Source organism: Pholcus phalangioides, unplaced genomic scaffold (assembly GCF_987345545.1).
Source record: "Pholcus phalangioides strain wild (caught in Gottingen) unplaced genomic scaffold, Ppha-v1.0 ptg000008l_1, whole genome shotgun sequence".
Classification (NCBI taxonomy): Eukaryota; Metazoa; Arthropoda; class Arachnida; order Araneae; family Pholcidae; genus Pholcus; species Pholcus phalangioides.
This window is the reverse complement of record NW_028301601.1, coordinates 1,262,283-1,278,854: the sequence shown is the minus strand read 5'-3', so window position 1 is coordinate 1,278,854 and position 16,572 is coordinate 1,262,283. Positions and strand designations below refer to the sequence as shown.

General features: G+C 38.2%; 1 protein-coding gene across 2 annotated transcripts in view; it reads right to left on the bottom strand.

Annotated features, from left to right (window-relative positions):
• The window catches only part of LOC149083480 (protein PALS1-like), a 68,290-nt gene that overhangs the window by 33,326 nt on the left and 18,392 nt on the right, over nucleotides 1-16,572 (bottom strand). Inside the window, exons 1-4 of one of the 2 annotated variants that reach the window (XM_089234003.1) lie at nucleotides 9,549-10,003; nucleotides 4,792-5,061; nucleotides 3,204-3,471; nucleotides 1,617-1,821 (exon numbers count right to left, since the gene is read on the bottom strand). In XM_089234003.1, the coding sequence (XP_089090129.1) occupies nucleotides 1,617-1,821; nucleotides 3,204-3,471; nucleotides 4,792-4,957 (639 nt within the window). In that variant the 5' untranslated portion in view covers nucleotides 4,958-5,061; nucleotides 9,549-10,003. Of the gene's footprint in view, nucleotides 1-1,616; nucleotides 1,822-3,203; nucleotides 3,472-4,791; nucleotides 5,062-9,548; nucleotides 10,004-16,572 lie in introns of those variants that run through there. The other variant, XM_089234002.1, reaches the window with a different exon arrangement.

Below are 16,572 nucleotides of genomic sequence, written 5' to 3'. Positions count from 1 at the left end.
ACTAAGAATCACTTTGTAAATAGCCTTCTCTTTCAGAAAGATTTTGAGATGTTTCATGCAAATTGAATGATTAAGCTAAGAGAAAACACATTTTAAAAAAGCCTTAGACGAGTGGTTTCATTGCATGTGGCAATTCTTAATACCAAACTAAACATTCTAGGAACTTTTAAATTTGCATGTGTACAAAAGAAAAATGAGCTGAATATATCGCACAGAGCACACTGCCTCACACTTTCTTTTCACTATGGCTCATCAACCTGAGTACATAGTGTAAAACTTAAAAGATATTCAGTTTTTAATATTCCTTTAAATTACCCTTTATTCAATTGTGAAGTTATATCAGCCTTCTGTCAGTTTCTATTTTTATTTTTATAGTGCTTCTTAGTTTTTTTATGAAAATTACTTTAAAATTTTAGGTAGTTACAAGAACAAATTAAACTATTTTATAGAAACCAATGGACAATAATGTTTTGGCTAACAAATTACCATCGTTAGCCGAGGTATCGCTGCATTAAGCTACTGAAAAAGGCAAACAAAGACATTTGAACAGTTAAAAAGGAAAAACAAGAAAATGAGTTGTAAATTTTACAATTTACTAGTTGAGAGTAAGTAAATGATTAACATTTACCTTATTACATGTGAAATTGTAACAAGTGTTAAAAAAAAGATTTCTTCAAAATCAATTGTTATATTTGATTGTCAATATATCATGGAAACAATTGTTCGTTTGCCGGTTTTTTAATATTCAAATGATAAATTTAATTCAATTTTGCTAACTAGCTTTAATACCCAGCACTGCCAGGGTTTTCTTCAAGTACTGAGAAGATTGAAAAAGTGACAAACCATTATACAGGAATAAACTATTATATACATAGTACCAGCACAATGAAAAAGTGCCAAACCATTGTAAAGGCATATGCATGTCTGAAACGCATTGCTAGGGAACCATGGTAACCAAAATAAACATTTGAAAAGTCATTGCTGAGGCTCTAAAATCATTGTTGCCCGACAGATTTTTGACCATCTTGAGCATTTTCCTAGCTCTGACAAACTTCTAAAGTAGCTTATAATCCAAGTTGGCTCCCATTTGGAATATATGCAAAATTTTGTGGCGATCTGTCAAAAATTGTAGATTTGTATAGAGAACATACACACTAAAAATCAATTTCATACTTATAGATTGTGATGATTTTTAAGAAAATTTATATTCACCCACCAAATATTCAGTGTTCTGCAAAATCACTATTCATCCCACATCACTAGTTTTTAATGTATATTAATGTTGTGCCACCCATATATAAAGATGTAGTTTCAATATGTTTATGTTGTTTTTTCTGTGCATTCATTTTATTTTCTATATACTTATGTTGTGTTTCAATGCAACTTATTGTGTTATTATATGTGTATCAAATGTGCAAAATTTCAGAGAAAACCATAGCCATTCTAATTTCTTCATGGTCAAATTCATGTTCAGTGCACAGAATTACATAAGAAATGAGAATGTTTCGGGTGCAGAAAGTTTGTCAAAATTTGTTGTTCAGTGCAATTGTTGGTGTCAAATGTAACCATATAACCAAAAACATTACACATGCATTTTGCACACAAGTATAACCTACCTGGTACTTCTTAATCCTTTGCAAATGGTCAGAGCCAATCATTTTTTCGCTGCCACCTTTCTGGATGACAGTCCCGTTTGCAGCTTTCTCTTCCGTTATAGGAACAGATTCGTTCTCTTCCATAAGCTCTGCTATTCTAGGTGTGGGAGGGGTTCGCCTTGAATCTTCGGGGCTGTCCTGGGATGACGTCTGCTTATCGTAATTCCTGAAATTATGCAATGAACACACTTAACTTTTTTATCGTGGTATCCGATTTATTGAAATATCGTGTAGGAGATCGCCATGGCATGCATAGATTTTAAATACTGATGAAAACAAACGGAACAAAAAGTAAAATTGATACAAAAATTGCCACGTTTTCAAGACAGATAAATTCAATTGGTCGAATGGTTGACGATTTGGCTCTTCATTGGAGAGCCGTCATCAGGACCTCGTGGTCAGAATTCAGCAAATACAAAGGTGAACTCTTCGGACGACCAGACGTAAACATCATCCCTCCACAGCTCATTCGTGTGAATTCTGACCACGAGGTCCTGATGACGGCTCTCCATTGAAGAGCCGAAGCGCATAGACCATTCAACCAATTGTATTTATTTGTCTTGAAAACGTGGCAATTTTTGTATAAATTAAAACCAGGCAAACTTTCTAATTTTTGTGATAAAAAAGTAAAATCAAAAGGATTATAAGAATAAGTTTCCTTGTGGTTTGATTTAAAATTGCTTCATTTTAATGCACTAACTGATCCCCTAATGGGGCTAAAATAGGTTTTCCGATTCCAAGGTTTTCCAATTACAAGATGGTCTATCATTAAAAAAAGACTCTTCACAGACATTTAATACAATGCTTCCATAAATGCACTAACTGATCCCCTAATGGGGCTAAAATAGGTTTTCAGATTCCAAGGTTTTCCAATTACAAGATGGTCTATCATTAAAAAAAGACTCTTCACAGACATTGAATACAATGCTTCCATAAACACAAAAATGCATACATTTACCACTATTACGTTGAATATGGAATCCGGATGGCTGCTTCAACATGAAACATGCATAACTCAAACAGTATACATAAGTTAGGTCCACACGTAATATACCCACACAAAACTTCCCGGTGCACATCAAACTCGTTAAAAGTTCCTTAAGAAGAATGTTTCCAGAGTGCATGTATGATTTAATAGTAGTCATAAAACAAGAGGTAACATGAGTTGAGCATTAGTAAATTTTGATGCAGATGATTGAAACAGCAATATGTTGTGGGTACCTGGAACCCAGATAGTAAAAAACATGGGCCCTAAATGAGCAAAAATAAACCCCATAATTTTGTGATAGTACAGGAATATGAATAAATAATAGAAAAGGCTGGTGTATTTCTCTTCTTTTGAAAAAGATGTGGCAGTTTACAGATGGTTTGGCTATTTCTGCCCTACTAGTTATAATGTGGATCAGTGAAATTTGCAAAACTATGTAAAAAGAATTAAGGCTACAATAGGCTACAGTGAAATTGCAATTGATGGAATTTAAATAAGTAGACACAGGAGCATATGCAAATATAATCTATTAATAAAGCACAAATAAATTCAGAATTTACCTGAAGTTGTCGGAAGTGAAGTAGTAAAGGCCACTTTTATTCATGTTATCCCTTGCTTCTTGACAAGTGATCTTTTTTGGAGGAGGATATTTCGGAGTGGTTTTGGCAACAGCAACAAAAGTATCGGGGCAATCTACTGCCATTTCCCTATGGCATATTGTTGGCAAAGTCGGCTGAACCACTGCCATAGTTTGGTTATCGTTGGTATCACTATCCTTTGCAGCCTTGTTATCACTGCCTGCAACGTCACTACTCAATTGCTCGTTTTCTGAAAGTTAATAAAAATCAAATTCAGTCATGCTTTGCATTTTATCATCGCTATCAAGTTTGAAACTTTGAAGTCCTAATTAGCCTGTTTTGTGATTATTCCTGGGCTTAGTGACCCTTCCCACATTAGTAGACAGAAACTCTGAAAAGTTTGTCACAGATGGGAAATTTTAAGCACTGATACCAATTTTGTTTAATTACCATGGAGACCTATCACTTGCAATTTGTCAGATGCTTGAAGGTGTCGCAAAGCATCACAGATGTAATCATAAAACATAAACAGATACAGACTCCTTGAATGGGGGTGGGGAGGTGGCAGTCATCCCCCTTTCCCCTCCCCCCCTCTGCATGTGCCTATGCCATAAAAATACCTAGACTTAAGGAGCTTTTGCATATTTGAGTTTGTGATCCTCAATGTCTTTATCAACCCATATTGGAATATACCTATGTAGTGTGTGATATGGTAACCAAGAAACTGCGGAAAATGTGGAATAGGTCCAGCATGAACCAAGTCCAGACTAATTGTCAGTATGTGTGAATTTTTGCAGAATGCTTTTGCCAGCCTGTAGGCCATTTTGAGCATACAGTGATAGTTGGTAAGACATGGATCATACAACAGTTATTGGCAAATAATTTCTAACAGGGTGATGTAATATTTCCAATTGATAGCTCATTCATTCAGAAATACATCAGCTCCAAAACAGAATAAGCAAAATCTGCGATATCATTGCAGCTGCAGAACAATCTGGAACAATTTCAAGAAAAGTGAAAAAACACTATTATGGGGAATTTTACTGAAGAATACTCTTACTCAACTGAGGGCTCCATTGCATGCAGAACAATGTAAAACATTCTGCTTTGAGATAAATCAGAATCCCAAACTTTATAAAACATGAAAATATATATTACGGCTACTCCACAGATGGTATATTATATCAACACAAACCATTCAGCGAACATTGAAAGGGATCACATGCAATCTATTTTATAAGTTTACTTTACTCTTACTATAGGCCAACTGCCACTGCACAATCCTGGGTATCTATTGGGCATTTGCGATGGGTAACCCAATAAAAATCCACGATTTACGAGGATAAAATTGAGAGTAGGAAAATCCGAAGATCTATTCGTAAAAAAATCAGTGACCTTCTCTCTTATTTTGTGACTTTTCCATGATGGTAGACAACTTGCTTGTGCACAGCTAACTGATCTGAGAAGAACGTATTGCAAGTGAAACTACCTGAACCAAACAGAATCTGGTAAATAACAATACTATCACAGGCACATAAAAATCAGTGAAATCAAAAAATCGCTCAGTTACCTGGTCCAATTGGCACATGCGGTTTCTCTGGCAAAGCACAGCAAGTCTGAAGATCACAGTTTTCTTTGATTGTCAAAGCATTCTTCTTATTTGTGAAAAATGCTGCCGCTTCTGGTCTCGATCCCGAAGAAGAGGAAGATTGAGCATCTGCGTTAAGTTGGGTCATGTCAGTGCATGGCACATCTAGCTCTTGCACTCCCGCAGCTTCTGATGCAGAGCCGCTGCTGCTTACGGATATCAGGAATGTGTCCAATACTTTTGCTTTCTGAACTACAAGGAGAAAATGATAATAATATTACAATAGGACCTTGAATAATGAAAGACATGAGCATGAATGAATTGTGAAAACAATTACAGTAAAACACCTTTTAACGAACACTACTCAGATGCGGTCACCCCTCTTTCATAAATAATAATTGGTCAAATAATAATTTCCCCCCTTGTATAATAAAAGTATGCATTTCAAATTCGATTAACAGTCACCAATCTTTTAAGGATAAATTTTTTTGACCCGCTGGCATTCCCGAAAGACAGGTTTTACTATAATTTCATGATAATCAAACAGAAGAATGGTTTGGCCACAAATCATCTGGTAACACAGAATTCTGACTGATGATCAAACATTGGTGAAGATCAATAGGAGATGTTGGGGATAATTTACAGAAAATTATAATAGGAAAATTCACAAACGGGAAAAATCCCTGCTGGGAAAATTCACTGCAAACAATTTCCTGACAGTTACCTGCGAGTGAGTAATCTGGTGATTGAGCAAGTAAGTGAATATGCAAGCGAGTGATTGACCAAAAGAGTTGGTGAATGAGCTAGCAAAAAATTTAGTGAGTGAGTAACCATATAAGTGGGTGGGTGAGTAAATAACTGCATCATTTGACCAAATGAGTGACCTATAGATGACTGAGTGAGCAAGTGAATAACCGTATAAGTGACAGAGTGATCATATGAATATTAGCGTGAGTGACCGTATGACTGATGAAGTGATTGGATGGATGAATAACTATATTAGTGTGATCGTGTGAAAAGATAAGTTACCAAATGAGTGATTAAACAAGCCAGTGACTGTGAGTGAATGATTGAGCAAGTCTGTGACAGTATGAATGACTCACTCATTTGCTCAATCACTAACTGACTCACTTGATCAATTTATTACTTGCTCACTAACCTGTTCATTCATTCACTTACTATATCACTTTATCTGTGAATTGTTGGAGATGAATTTTCTGCACAGGGTTTGGGGCAAAATGGTCACACCTACAGAAAGATTACTTGCATTCATTCCTTCTGCTGCATTGATTGAGCTATGAAAAAAAGACTTGATTTTTTGAAAATGTTCATGTTGGAAGGTGCCAATATCAATTTTCTACTCATCAAGACAACCTGGTGCCTGTCAAGCCCTGCCCTAGACACAGGAACTGAAAGCACCTTACCCCAGCTAATTTATGCTTCTAGCCTACAACACAAACTATTTCTCCAGCGAATCCGGCATGAAAGGCAAATTTTGCAACCATGGCTACCCCCTACAGCAAGGGGTTCTCAACCTGTTGTGTTCCACAGCCGCCTTTGTAGCAATAATATGAAGTCCATGGATCCCCTTTTACAAAATAATATTCAGCATAACGCAAATAAAAAACAATGCTTTTTTTCTCATACAAGCTTATGGACTTCCTGGAATCTCATTAAGGACCACCAAGGGGTTTTGTTGATTCCTGATTGAGAACCCCTTACACTACCACCCGGAGTCAGTCCATGGACCAAGATCTCTGGCAGGCTCACAGGACAGGATTCTTCACAGGTCACTCTCATAAGTGGAAATAGACTTGAAGGTCTGAAGGGACACGATGTCAATGTTCATATATAAGTATTTTAATTCATCTGTACAAATTTCATTGATGTTACAGGCATCCCATAACCCTGTATCTCTGCACATGGGCTCCTCTACCCTAAATTTGTAGCATAAAAAAATTAAAAAGTTAAATCAAATTCATCCCTGGGCCCTTCATACTGGAGCCCAGTAGATTTATGGTTTTGCCACCTGTGGACGATACCAATTTTTTGCCACCCTACACCAATCTAATCTAATTTTCATAATTTTTCATTCCTCAAATTTGCTGCCTTGGGATATATATATATAGCCCACTTAACCCTCCTCCTCCCCTTCACTTGAATATACCCCATATCTCTATGTCATTCTATGGGTTGCTTTCACACTCTATAGGTAACTTTTTTGTCCCTCGCTTACCAGGCCACTTTCTACCATTCACTGACGCGATTCCTCGCTCCCTAGGTCACTTTTGAATTATTCATCAACTTGGCACCTCGCTCTCTAGGTCACTCCCATGCTTGGACATTGTTTTGATCAATCCCATGCTTGAACATTGTTTTAGTCACTCGCATGCTTTCACAAACTCTGTCACTCTCTTAGTTGTTCACGTACTTGGTATCTCACTTTCTAGGTCACTCTTTTTCACTTGTACTCTCTTGGTCACTCACTGAACTACTCTAATTTTCTTGGTCACTCACTGAACTACTCTAATTTTCTTGAGCACTCATTTATCACATTTGCCACCTTATCAAATTTTCCACCATGGGTTAGTTAGTTAGTCCCCCCCCCCACCCACTTCTCCTATGAATATGCAGGTTGACAATACTAGGCAATAGCAAAAAATACATCTCTATATATCTATAACAATCTCACAGTATCTTTGGGGGGGATCCATGACCAGAGCATATGTGCTGGAACCTGGGGCTGAAATAGCTTGTCCCCCCCCCCCCAATAATTAATGAATATACAATGCAAAATACTCCTCCTATATATAGCTCGAGTCACATTTTTATGGGATGACTAGTAACATTCAGCCCGCTCATTCAATATTTTTTTCATGTCTGCACCTCTGGATCAGAGGTATATTTGGGGGGGGGGGGTACTAAATCTATAGCCCATGGTGGCAGATTTTAATGATTGGTGGTCAAGAACATTGAATTTGAACAGGAAAAGGGCAGAAAAATTTTAATAACCCATAGGTGGCAAATCATGTACCCATGACTCCTCATATCTCAGCCCAAGGGCCTCCTACAATAAATTTAAATTATAATGGGATTCATTGCCATAACCCTTTTTATCAAACCCATGTCCAACTCCAGTCTACTGTCATAAGCAATTTACAGTCGAATCCTGTAATAACGAACTCCAAGAGACCAGAAAATTCACTTTGAAATAATGAAATTTCATTATAAAGGAATTCCATATTTTCACATTGTTCCTATGTGAACTTATCTGGGGGATGAGAAAAGTTTTCGTTGAAACAGGAATCGACTGTACTACCAAACAATTTGTGCCTGCCCGAAGTATGCATCATGCATACCTAACAGTCTGAAAGTTTATCTACTGTTTTTGCATGAATGTTGAGTGCTGCCATCTATTTTTTTGAAGTACGAGTGAAGTGAGCTGATCGAATATTTGTACTGTTGTAGGCCTGTTGCTCTCTGTGGCAAGACTTGGGTCCTATAAGCTTTAGTACTGTCAGTCTTTCATGTGTTGTAGCAGGGCCTGTCCCTCATAAGTTTGGGCCCTGGGTAAATACAATTATTTTTGGGGGGAGCTTATATGTAGTCTTCTTTGAGGCAGGGGGTACACAGGGGAAGGGGGCATGTGGGCTATACCTAAAATTAAACACCCGGCAATGTCAGTGAAATATTTACATGGGAGGGGCTTTGCTGACAATCGTCCAGTGCTGTAAGTTCAGAGGGCAGACAAATTGGAGGAACGATTGGCCAAGAAAATTTGTAGAATGGGAGAAATAATTTATATAACCCTCAATAAATCCACCTCTGCCCAGACAGCTAGGGACTAGATCAGTGACTAAGAAAGTGACCTACAGTTTGCAAGCATGTGAATGACCAAAACAGTTACCTAGAATGCATTCAAACATGTGAATGACCAGAAGAGTGACCTAGAGTGTGAAAGCATGTCAATGACGAAAAGAATGATCTAGAGCATGTGCAAGCTTAAAAATGGTCTAAACAATGACCTAGAGTATGTACAAACATGGGAATGACCTACAGAGCAAGGACCCAGGTCAGTGAGTGACCTAAAGTGAGTGCAGGCATGTGAATGATGATATGAGTGACCTAGAGCATGTGTAAAGATCGAATGATCAAAAGAGTGACCCAGCAAGGAGCCACATCAGTGAGCAATCAAAAGAGTGACGTAGAGTGTGTGCAAGGATGTAAGTGATCAAAACAATGTGCAAGCATGTGGATGACTAAAGAGTGTGTGAGTGACTAAGAAACACAGGTGTATTTGCAGGAGTGGAGGAGGCCAAGCAGGTTATAGTACATCACGGTGGCGAATTCAAGGAAAGCGTAGTCAAGAAAATTAGACTAGAATGGGAGAAGGGCGACAAAACCATGAATGCGCCTCTGGGCAACATCAATAGGCCTACACCTCTAGTTTCTAGTTGTCTTGATCACACAACATCCTCAAAGAGGCCCTCCCCCCCCCCCCACCTTCCCCCAAGACAGATAACATTATAGTTTTAGCTCATTAGCCATTGAAGTTCGGGGCCCACGAGGCATTGCCCCGGGTCGCTCCGACACAGTTGAGGAGGCCCCGGGTAAAATCTTATTCACGTCCCCGAAATCGATTGAGAAGAGAGATCTCAAATGCGTGTGTGTGTGTACATCCAAATACGCGCATAATTATGAAAGTAATAAAATCAAATAATAATCAAATCAAAACTCACCTTTTGTTTATTATCCTCATTTTCAAATGACCAATACAAGTCGACGCCCCAAAAAAAAATGGGTCCCCCCCCTCGTTATTAGGAAATCACACGGAGGCAGCCATTCATCCACTAATAAACACGTTTCTACGTCGCTCACAAAAAATTACAATGATGATAATAATAACAACACTACCGCACGGAGGTGTAATCAAATGCTATAAATATTATTCCATTCATAATGATAAAATAAATCTTTAAAAAAAAAAAAAGATAAAAGTGGCTACGGGAAGGAGAAAAAAGATAAAAGAAACAAAAAGAAAAAACGGGTCCAACCCACAAAAACACGCACACACGTTGTTGAAGAGATAACACTCTTTTTTAAAAGTCGCCAATTGATGGCGAGACTCTATCACTTATTTGCCAGACGACGTAGAAGAAATACGCGCTGGTGGATTCATTGTTGACTCTCGTTTCGTCTCGCCAAGTGGTTGATGCTTGGCGATCACGAAATTCCTTTGATGTTTTTCGCCGCCAAAAAGAGAGAGAGAGAGGGAGAAGAGAATGCCACTTGTTGAGTGTGTTTACATTGTAGGCATTGGAAATTCCTGAGCAGCGTTTGAATGAGTTTTTGCTTTTTTTTCTTTACGTTTGGTGTTTTTTCATGGATTAGAGATCAGTGCCGTCTTAACGCATGGGCCTCATGGGCGGAGATACGGGGGGCGTGGGGGGCATTGCCTCCCCAGAGTCAAACGTGGAGTCGACTGATCTAATGTATATATGTATAGATGAATTGACATCATCATCATCGTGCCCCCCCCCCAGACTCCCAAGTCAATCTCCGCCTATGATGGGCCCAGCCGGGGTGGGGGGGGGGGCCCTCAAGTGCAGAGAGGACCTCATGGTAATGAGATCTCTTAAATATTCTCGAGATTAAACACGTAAGGTGGTAAGCAATCGCTTCTTGTCAGGTGGGGGACCTCAGAAAAAATAACACTACCGCAGGGAGGTGTAATCAAATGCTATAAATATTATTCATTCATAATGATAAATTAAATTCATTCATAAGGGGCCGTTCAAGTATTACGTCATCATCGATGGGGGAGGGGGTTTCCGATTTGCTGACTTTTGATGGGGGAGGGGGGGTTTGGATAATGCTTACGTCATCAACCACTCTTTATGAAAATATGAAATATTTTTAATGGCATCTTACTCGGTGCGCCAAAAACGAGAAAAACCTTTCGATAGTTTGTGGGCACACAATTGAAGTAACATCCCCCTATTGATAAGTGCCCTACAGAGCCACTGTAGTGATCTCAATGTTTCGCGGATCCAAGTGCTCTGGAAATGTGCCCGGGCAGCTTAAGTGCTCTGGAAATGTGTTCGGACCGCTTAAGTGTTCTGGAACTGAGCCACGCATCACTTAAATTATCTGAGAATGTGCCGCGGGTAATTTGAGTGATGTAGATCCGCACTGGGGGCCAGTTAAGTGCTCTAAAACTTGTCACTCAAGGGATCCCTAAATGTGCCACGGATCGCTTAAGTGTTCTGGAACTGTGTCTCGGGTCATTTAAGTGATTTGAAAATATGCCACTGGCCGCTTAAATGTTCTGGAACTGTACCACGGGACACTTAAGCGATCTGCAAATGTGCCGTTTAGTTCATTTTTACAAAATTAGGTTTGAAAAGGGCAGGCCGCATCAGATAAACCCCCCGGGCCATATTTGTCCACGGGTCAAGGGCCTTTATTTGATTTATCATTATATTTCTCACAGAGGGTGGGTCGCAATGAATTTATTAAGCATAAATTTTGAGTTCATAGCCTTCAAATAACATTGAAATTAACAGAAATTGATTATAATAACATATAAAGGTATTTTCTCTTCGAAAATTTCAATTAAAAAATTTTTTTTCGGCATTCAAAAAATAAATTTTTGATCGTGGGAAGGGGGGCACGAAAGAGCCCCCTATGCCCCCCCCCCCCGCCCCCGTGTACGTCTCTGATCCCACCAATATGCGTTAGGTTTCAGAGGGGCAGAGCTGATGAAATTTTGCTGACAAGGGGGGGGTGGGGAGAAGGGGTCAGCGTTTTGCTTACTTTTGCTGACGGGGGGGAGGGGGGTCAAAAATTTCTAAAAATTTGCTTACGTAATACTTGAACGGCCCCTAATGATCAATTTGCCCGGGGGGGGGGGGATGATGTTCTCAAGACGGCCCTGGATTAGAAAAGTCCTTTTCCACACATGGAACTTCCCTTTGAACCATATTTTCTTCTCGCGACGCCTTTCTTCATGCCCCCCCTCACACACACACACACACACACAAGGGTAGGGCTTTATGCCCGCCAAATATCCCAGCTCAGGGGCAAAGGCGCCTCATTCATTATTTCATCAATTCCGAAATCATTTCTTTTATTAATTCTAGAATCAATCGTTTTTCAATATTTTCCTGTAATTCTGGAATTATTTCTTGCATTATATATATACAGTCGAATCCCGTTATAACGAACGCCAAGAGACCGGTGTGATTCCTTCGTTAAAACGAAATTTCGTTATAAAGGAATTCCAAATTACCTATCATTGTACCTATGTAAACTTATTTGGGGGATTAAAAAAAAGTGTTCGTTAAAACGAGATTTTCGCTGTAACGGTATTCGTTAAAACGGGATTCGACTGTATATAAATTTGAGTTATAATCAATTTTTCTAGAATTATTTCATTTATTCTAGAATTACAGATTTCATCAAATACGAAATAATTTCTTTCATTAATGATAGAATTAATCATTTGTCAATGTTATGAGCATTTTCTGAAAATGATCGGCGGGCCACGACAATAAGCTCGCCATGCGTTGAAGACCCCTGCAACATTCAGTCAAACTCGGTTATAACGACATCGACGAGATTAAGCAAAATTCTGTCGTTACAACCGAAGTTTACATTTTCAAGATTCTATTTTTTGGCGAAAAATTTAATCAGTGGTAATCAAATGTTGCGCATGATGTTTTTATTTCTTTATGATTAGGGGTGACCATATTTGATCTATACAAGTATGGGGAAAATCGGGTAATTAATACGGGTTGCATTAATAAATGTGTTGCCAAATGTGTGTGTGTGTCGGCGAAATTGCCAAATATTGCTTATACAGTAGCCCCCCCCCCCCCATATTCGTGGGAGTTACGTTCCGGTGGTGACCGCGAATACGTAAATCCGCGAGTAACCGAAACCATAAGGTCTTTTTTTTTTATATCTCGTTTACTGAATATCGTTAGAAGAACACATTTTCTCGCTTACAACGTTTTTTCAAGGTGGTTTGTTGAAACACGTTACAAGCGGATGCCACTGTATGTGAGATGAACATTTATAGTCATATTAATTTTTAAGACAAATTTTACAAATTATGCAATTTATTCTATTCCCGATTCTAGTAATGATTAGTAATTCAAGCAAGCTTCGTTTAATAATTAAAGATTAATTATTAATAATCCGAAATTTAATAATTAAAGTAAATTTCATCCAAAAAACCAGCGGAAACAGGACAATTTTGTGACGGGAAAAAGGTGTAAAAGCAAAATTACGGAAAAATACAGTAATGACCCGTGTCATGTTAATTAGGAGCCCAAACTTAAAAAAATCCTTTTTTCCATCGTTAGTTATTTAAAACGTCATGAGAAACGACAAAAAATGTGCCGTTATATCTGAATTCGTGGCATTTTAATCGATATCGTAAGTAAGGTCCGTTAACATTATTCTCTGCAGAGATCGACCAACACCGCTAATTACTGACGTTATAACCAAGTTGTCGTTACAACCGGGGTCGTTGCAATAGAGTTTGACTGTACAGTGTGTTTCTAAAAAATGCGACTCCGATTCCCATCAACAGAAAAAAAAAAGATAAGCATCGTCTTAAGGAGTCTCGTACCTTTCACCATGGTGAAAAATTATGCTTTAATAGAAATATCATTAAAAATTTATTCAAATATCATTAAAAACCATTGATTTTTTTTCAAATTTTTTTACACATTTTCTTGATTAGATGTGCTACCCTATGCTGGTATAACGTTTTGCATATCTTGGATACTAAATTTTTTTTTTGTAAATTTTCAAAAAACACATTTTTTAAAAACAGCTTGCGCGCAGGATGAAATACCATGACACCGAAGCAAAAGATTGAGATATAATTGACTCAATCTTATTTAAAATTGAAATTGAGCAATATAGAATTTAAATTTCAAAAAATTTAATTTTAAATAAGATTGTCAATGAAATTTCAACCATTTGCTTCATTCCATGAACTGAACAGTTTCCTTTATATATGCATTTTAATGTTTCTTAATGCATTTTTTTGAAAACTTACAAAAAAATTATTTAGTATCCAAGATATGTAAACCTTTATGCCATCATAGGATAGCACATCCAATAAAGAAAATGTGTAAACAATTTGAAAAAAAAATCAATGGTTTTTAATGATATTTGAATCAATTTTTAATGATAATTCTATTAGAGCAGCGGTTCTCAACCTTTTTTGACTCGCGGAGCCCTTTCTGGTATATAATTTCTGTGGAGGAGCCCCGTGGGCCTATTTTTCATTCATTAAAGTTACTGATTTAATATCATTCAAAAATACTTATAATTGTTTTTCCGAATTTAGTTTCCTTGTATTTTTCTCGAGCTGCCGCGGAGCCCCTTGAGAGTTCACACGGAGCACCTGTTGAGAACCGCTGTATTAGAGCATAATTCTTCACTATGTTAAAAGGTGTGAGACTTCATAAATTGCTCGTTTTCATTCCAAGAGCGAATAACCCCGCATTCGATCGAGCCTTTTCCAACGTTTAATAGAACTAGATCAGTTTTGTGTTCGCTGTAATTTATACAAACCCTTTGAGCTACTGCTCTATTTTCGCCGCATAATAATATTACAGCAATAAAATCGTGTCTGCGGCGTCTGAGAAGCATTAAGTAACGTCGCGTGAGTGAGCGTATTTCGTCTCGTCCTTGTTCTTTTCTCCTGAGGATGGTTGACACGTTAATAATAGCCCTGATAACTGTTTCACGACGTTATTTGTTGTCCTCGTTTTTATTTTCTTTTGTCCTTCTGCAAAGAAGAAAATACTTTCTTTTTCATCTTCTCTGGAGCGGAAGATGTCGCCATTTAAAAGACGTTAGTTTCGGCAGGTAGAGAATTTCCTGAAAAAAGAAATTCCATTTCGAAAGAAAAAGCGCTTTTGTTACGCTTTCACGAAGGAGCGAGTTTCATGCCGAGCCGATGCCACACCCTCTGCACACTTCCTTTGCTTTACTTCACAGCAAGCAGCAGACCCGCCAGCTAAAAGTTCACTACACATTGCCTATCTCTCACTTTCGGTCCGGGAAATAGGTGGCAGCACTAAATAAACACACACATACACACACTGTACTAGGCAGCAACATCGTGCTACACGCACTTTTAAACGTTCTGGCCCCCACCTAACCAAGGTTTTCAACGGGGTTTCCTAAACCAAATTTTTTAGCCATCTGCCCGTATTGAGCCGCCCAAAAGCAGCGAACCATCACAGATCTTTTCCAAAAAATAATTCAATGCTGCCGGTATGTGAATTTTTCGTTTTAAAAATGGTGGAAAGAACAGCGTTTTAAATACAAATACAACGCTACAACAGGCAAAATGCCCAACGGGGTTGCTGAGAAAAAGATGCCCATAATAAATATGGATGTCATTATATTCCAAAAATACAGCAACCCAATTAAAAATGAAATTATACATGATTAAATATTATACAATGCCCGTAAAATGTATTTATGGTTGTCTTATTCTAAGTATGGATGGACAGCTTCTCGATTTACCCCAACATGTTTATCGTATTTCTTTTTTAAACGTGTCAATTGTGTTACAATTTACTACCTTCGGGGGTGAGCTATTCCATTTATTAACAACCCTATTAGAGAAAAATCTCCTGCGACACCATAACCTCGCATTGTCCCTTACCAATCGATACTGGTGTCCCCTTGTAAAAGCAGTCGATTGACGGTGTACTAATAATACATGGTCCATTCTATCCATCTCGCTAAAACTTTTGAACACTTCGATCATATCTCCCCGACACCTGCGTTCATCCAATGTAAACATACTCAAAAAATGAAGTGTCTTCATACCTCAAGCCCCGTGTTCCAATAAGGACACGTGTAGCTCTTCTCTGCACCCCTTGAACCAACTGTATGTCCCTCTGTAGGTATGGTCTCAAAAACCTTAAAGCATACTCCAGTCGAGGACGAACTAAGCCTCGGAAAAGCGGAAGAATGACTTTAGGAGAACGCGAAAGAGACCTTTTTGAAAATAAGACCGAGCATTTTATTCCCTTTTTTGAAAGTGAATTTGATTAATTAAGTGTAGGCCTATTGTAATTGTATAAATTTACACTGTGTTAAATTTCAAAAAATTTCAAACTAACACAAATAGAATGCCAAAAATTCCTTTTTTTCTCTCCTGCTTATCGGCTAACACGAAATTCGGTTAACGTGAAAAATTTCGGTTTAAAGAACTTCGACTGTATAACAGGACGCTATATCGGATCTTATAGCTGTGTGATAATTTCCATACTAGTGTACACATTTCCTCTTTTCTGACCTCGTCTGAACCGATTTACATTTACCACGCTGAAAAATTCCACAAAAAAAAAAGAAGAAACAAGTTGCAACGAGATGCGTATCATGAGACGCGTGCGTGAACTATGGTCGTCGTTGCTGTCGTCATGATGATTGGTCGTGATCTTTGACTTCTGCGTTTCGGATCACGTGGCATCGTTGAATGCTTCGGATTCTATTCGCGACGAGGACGTTCGTCAACTGAATAAATAAAAAAACAAAGGCTATCCGAACTTAAGCTTCAATTTTACTCCTAGCAAATTTTTTTTTTCTGTGATCATTGATACACACGGGGAAAAGTGACCATTAATCCATGCGATGGTGGAGTCCTCCATATTTCCCAACAGGGATTTCATGTTTGTTGCGGCAGTCCAATTCAATATAATACAATGAAACCCTTCTTAACGG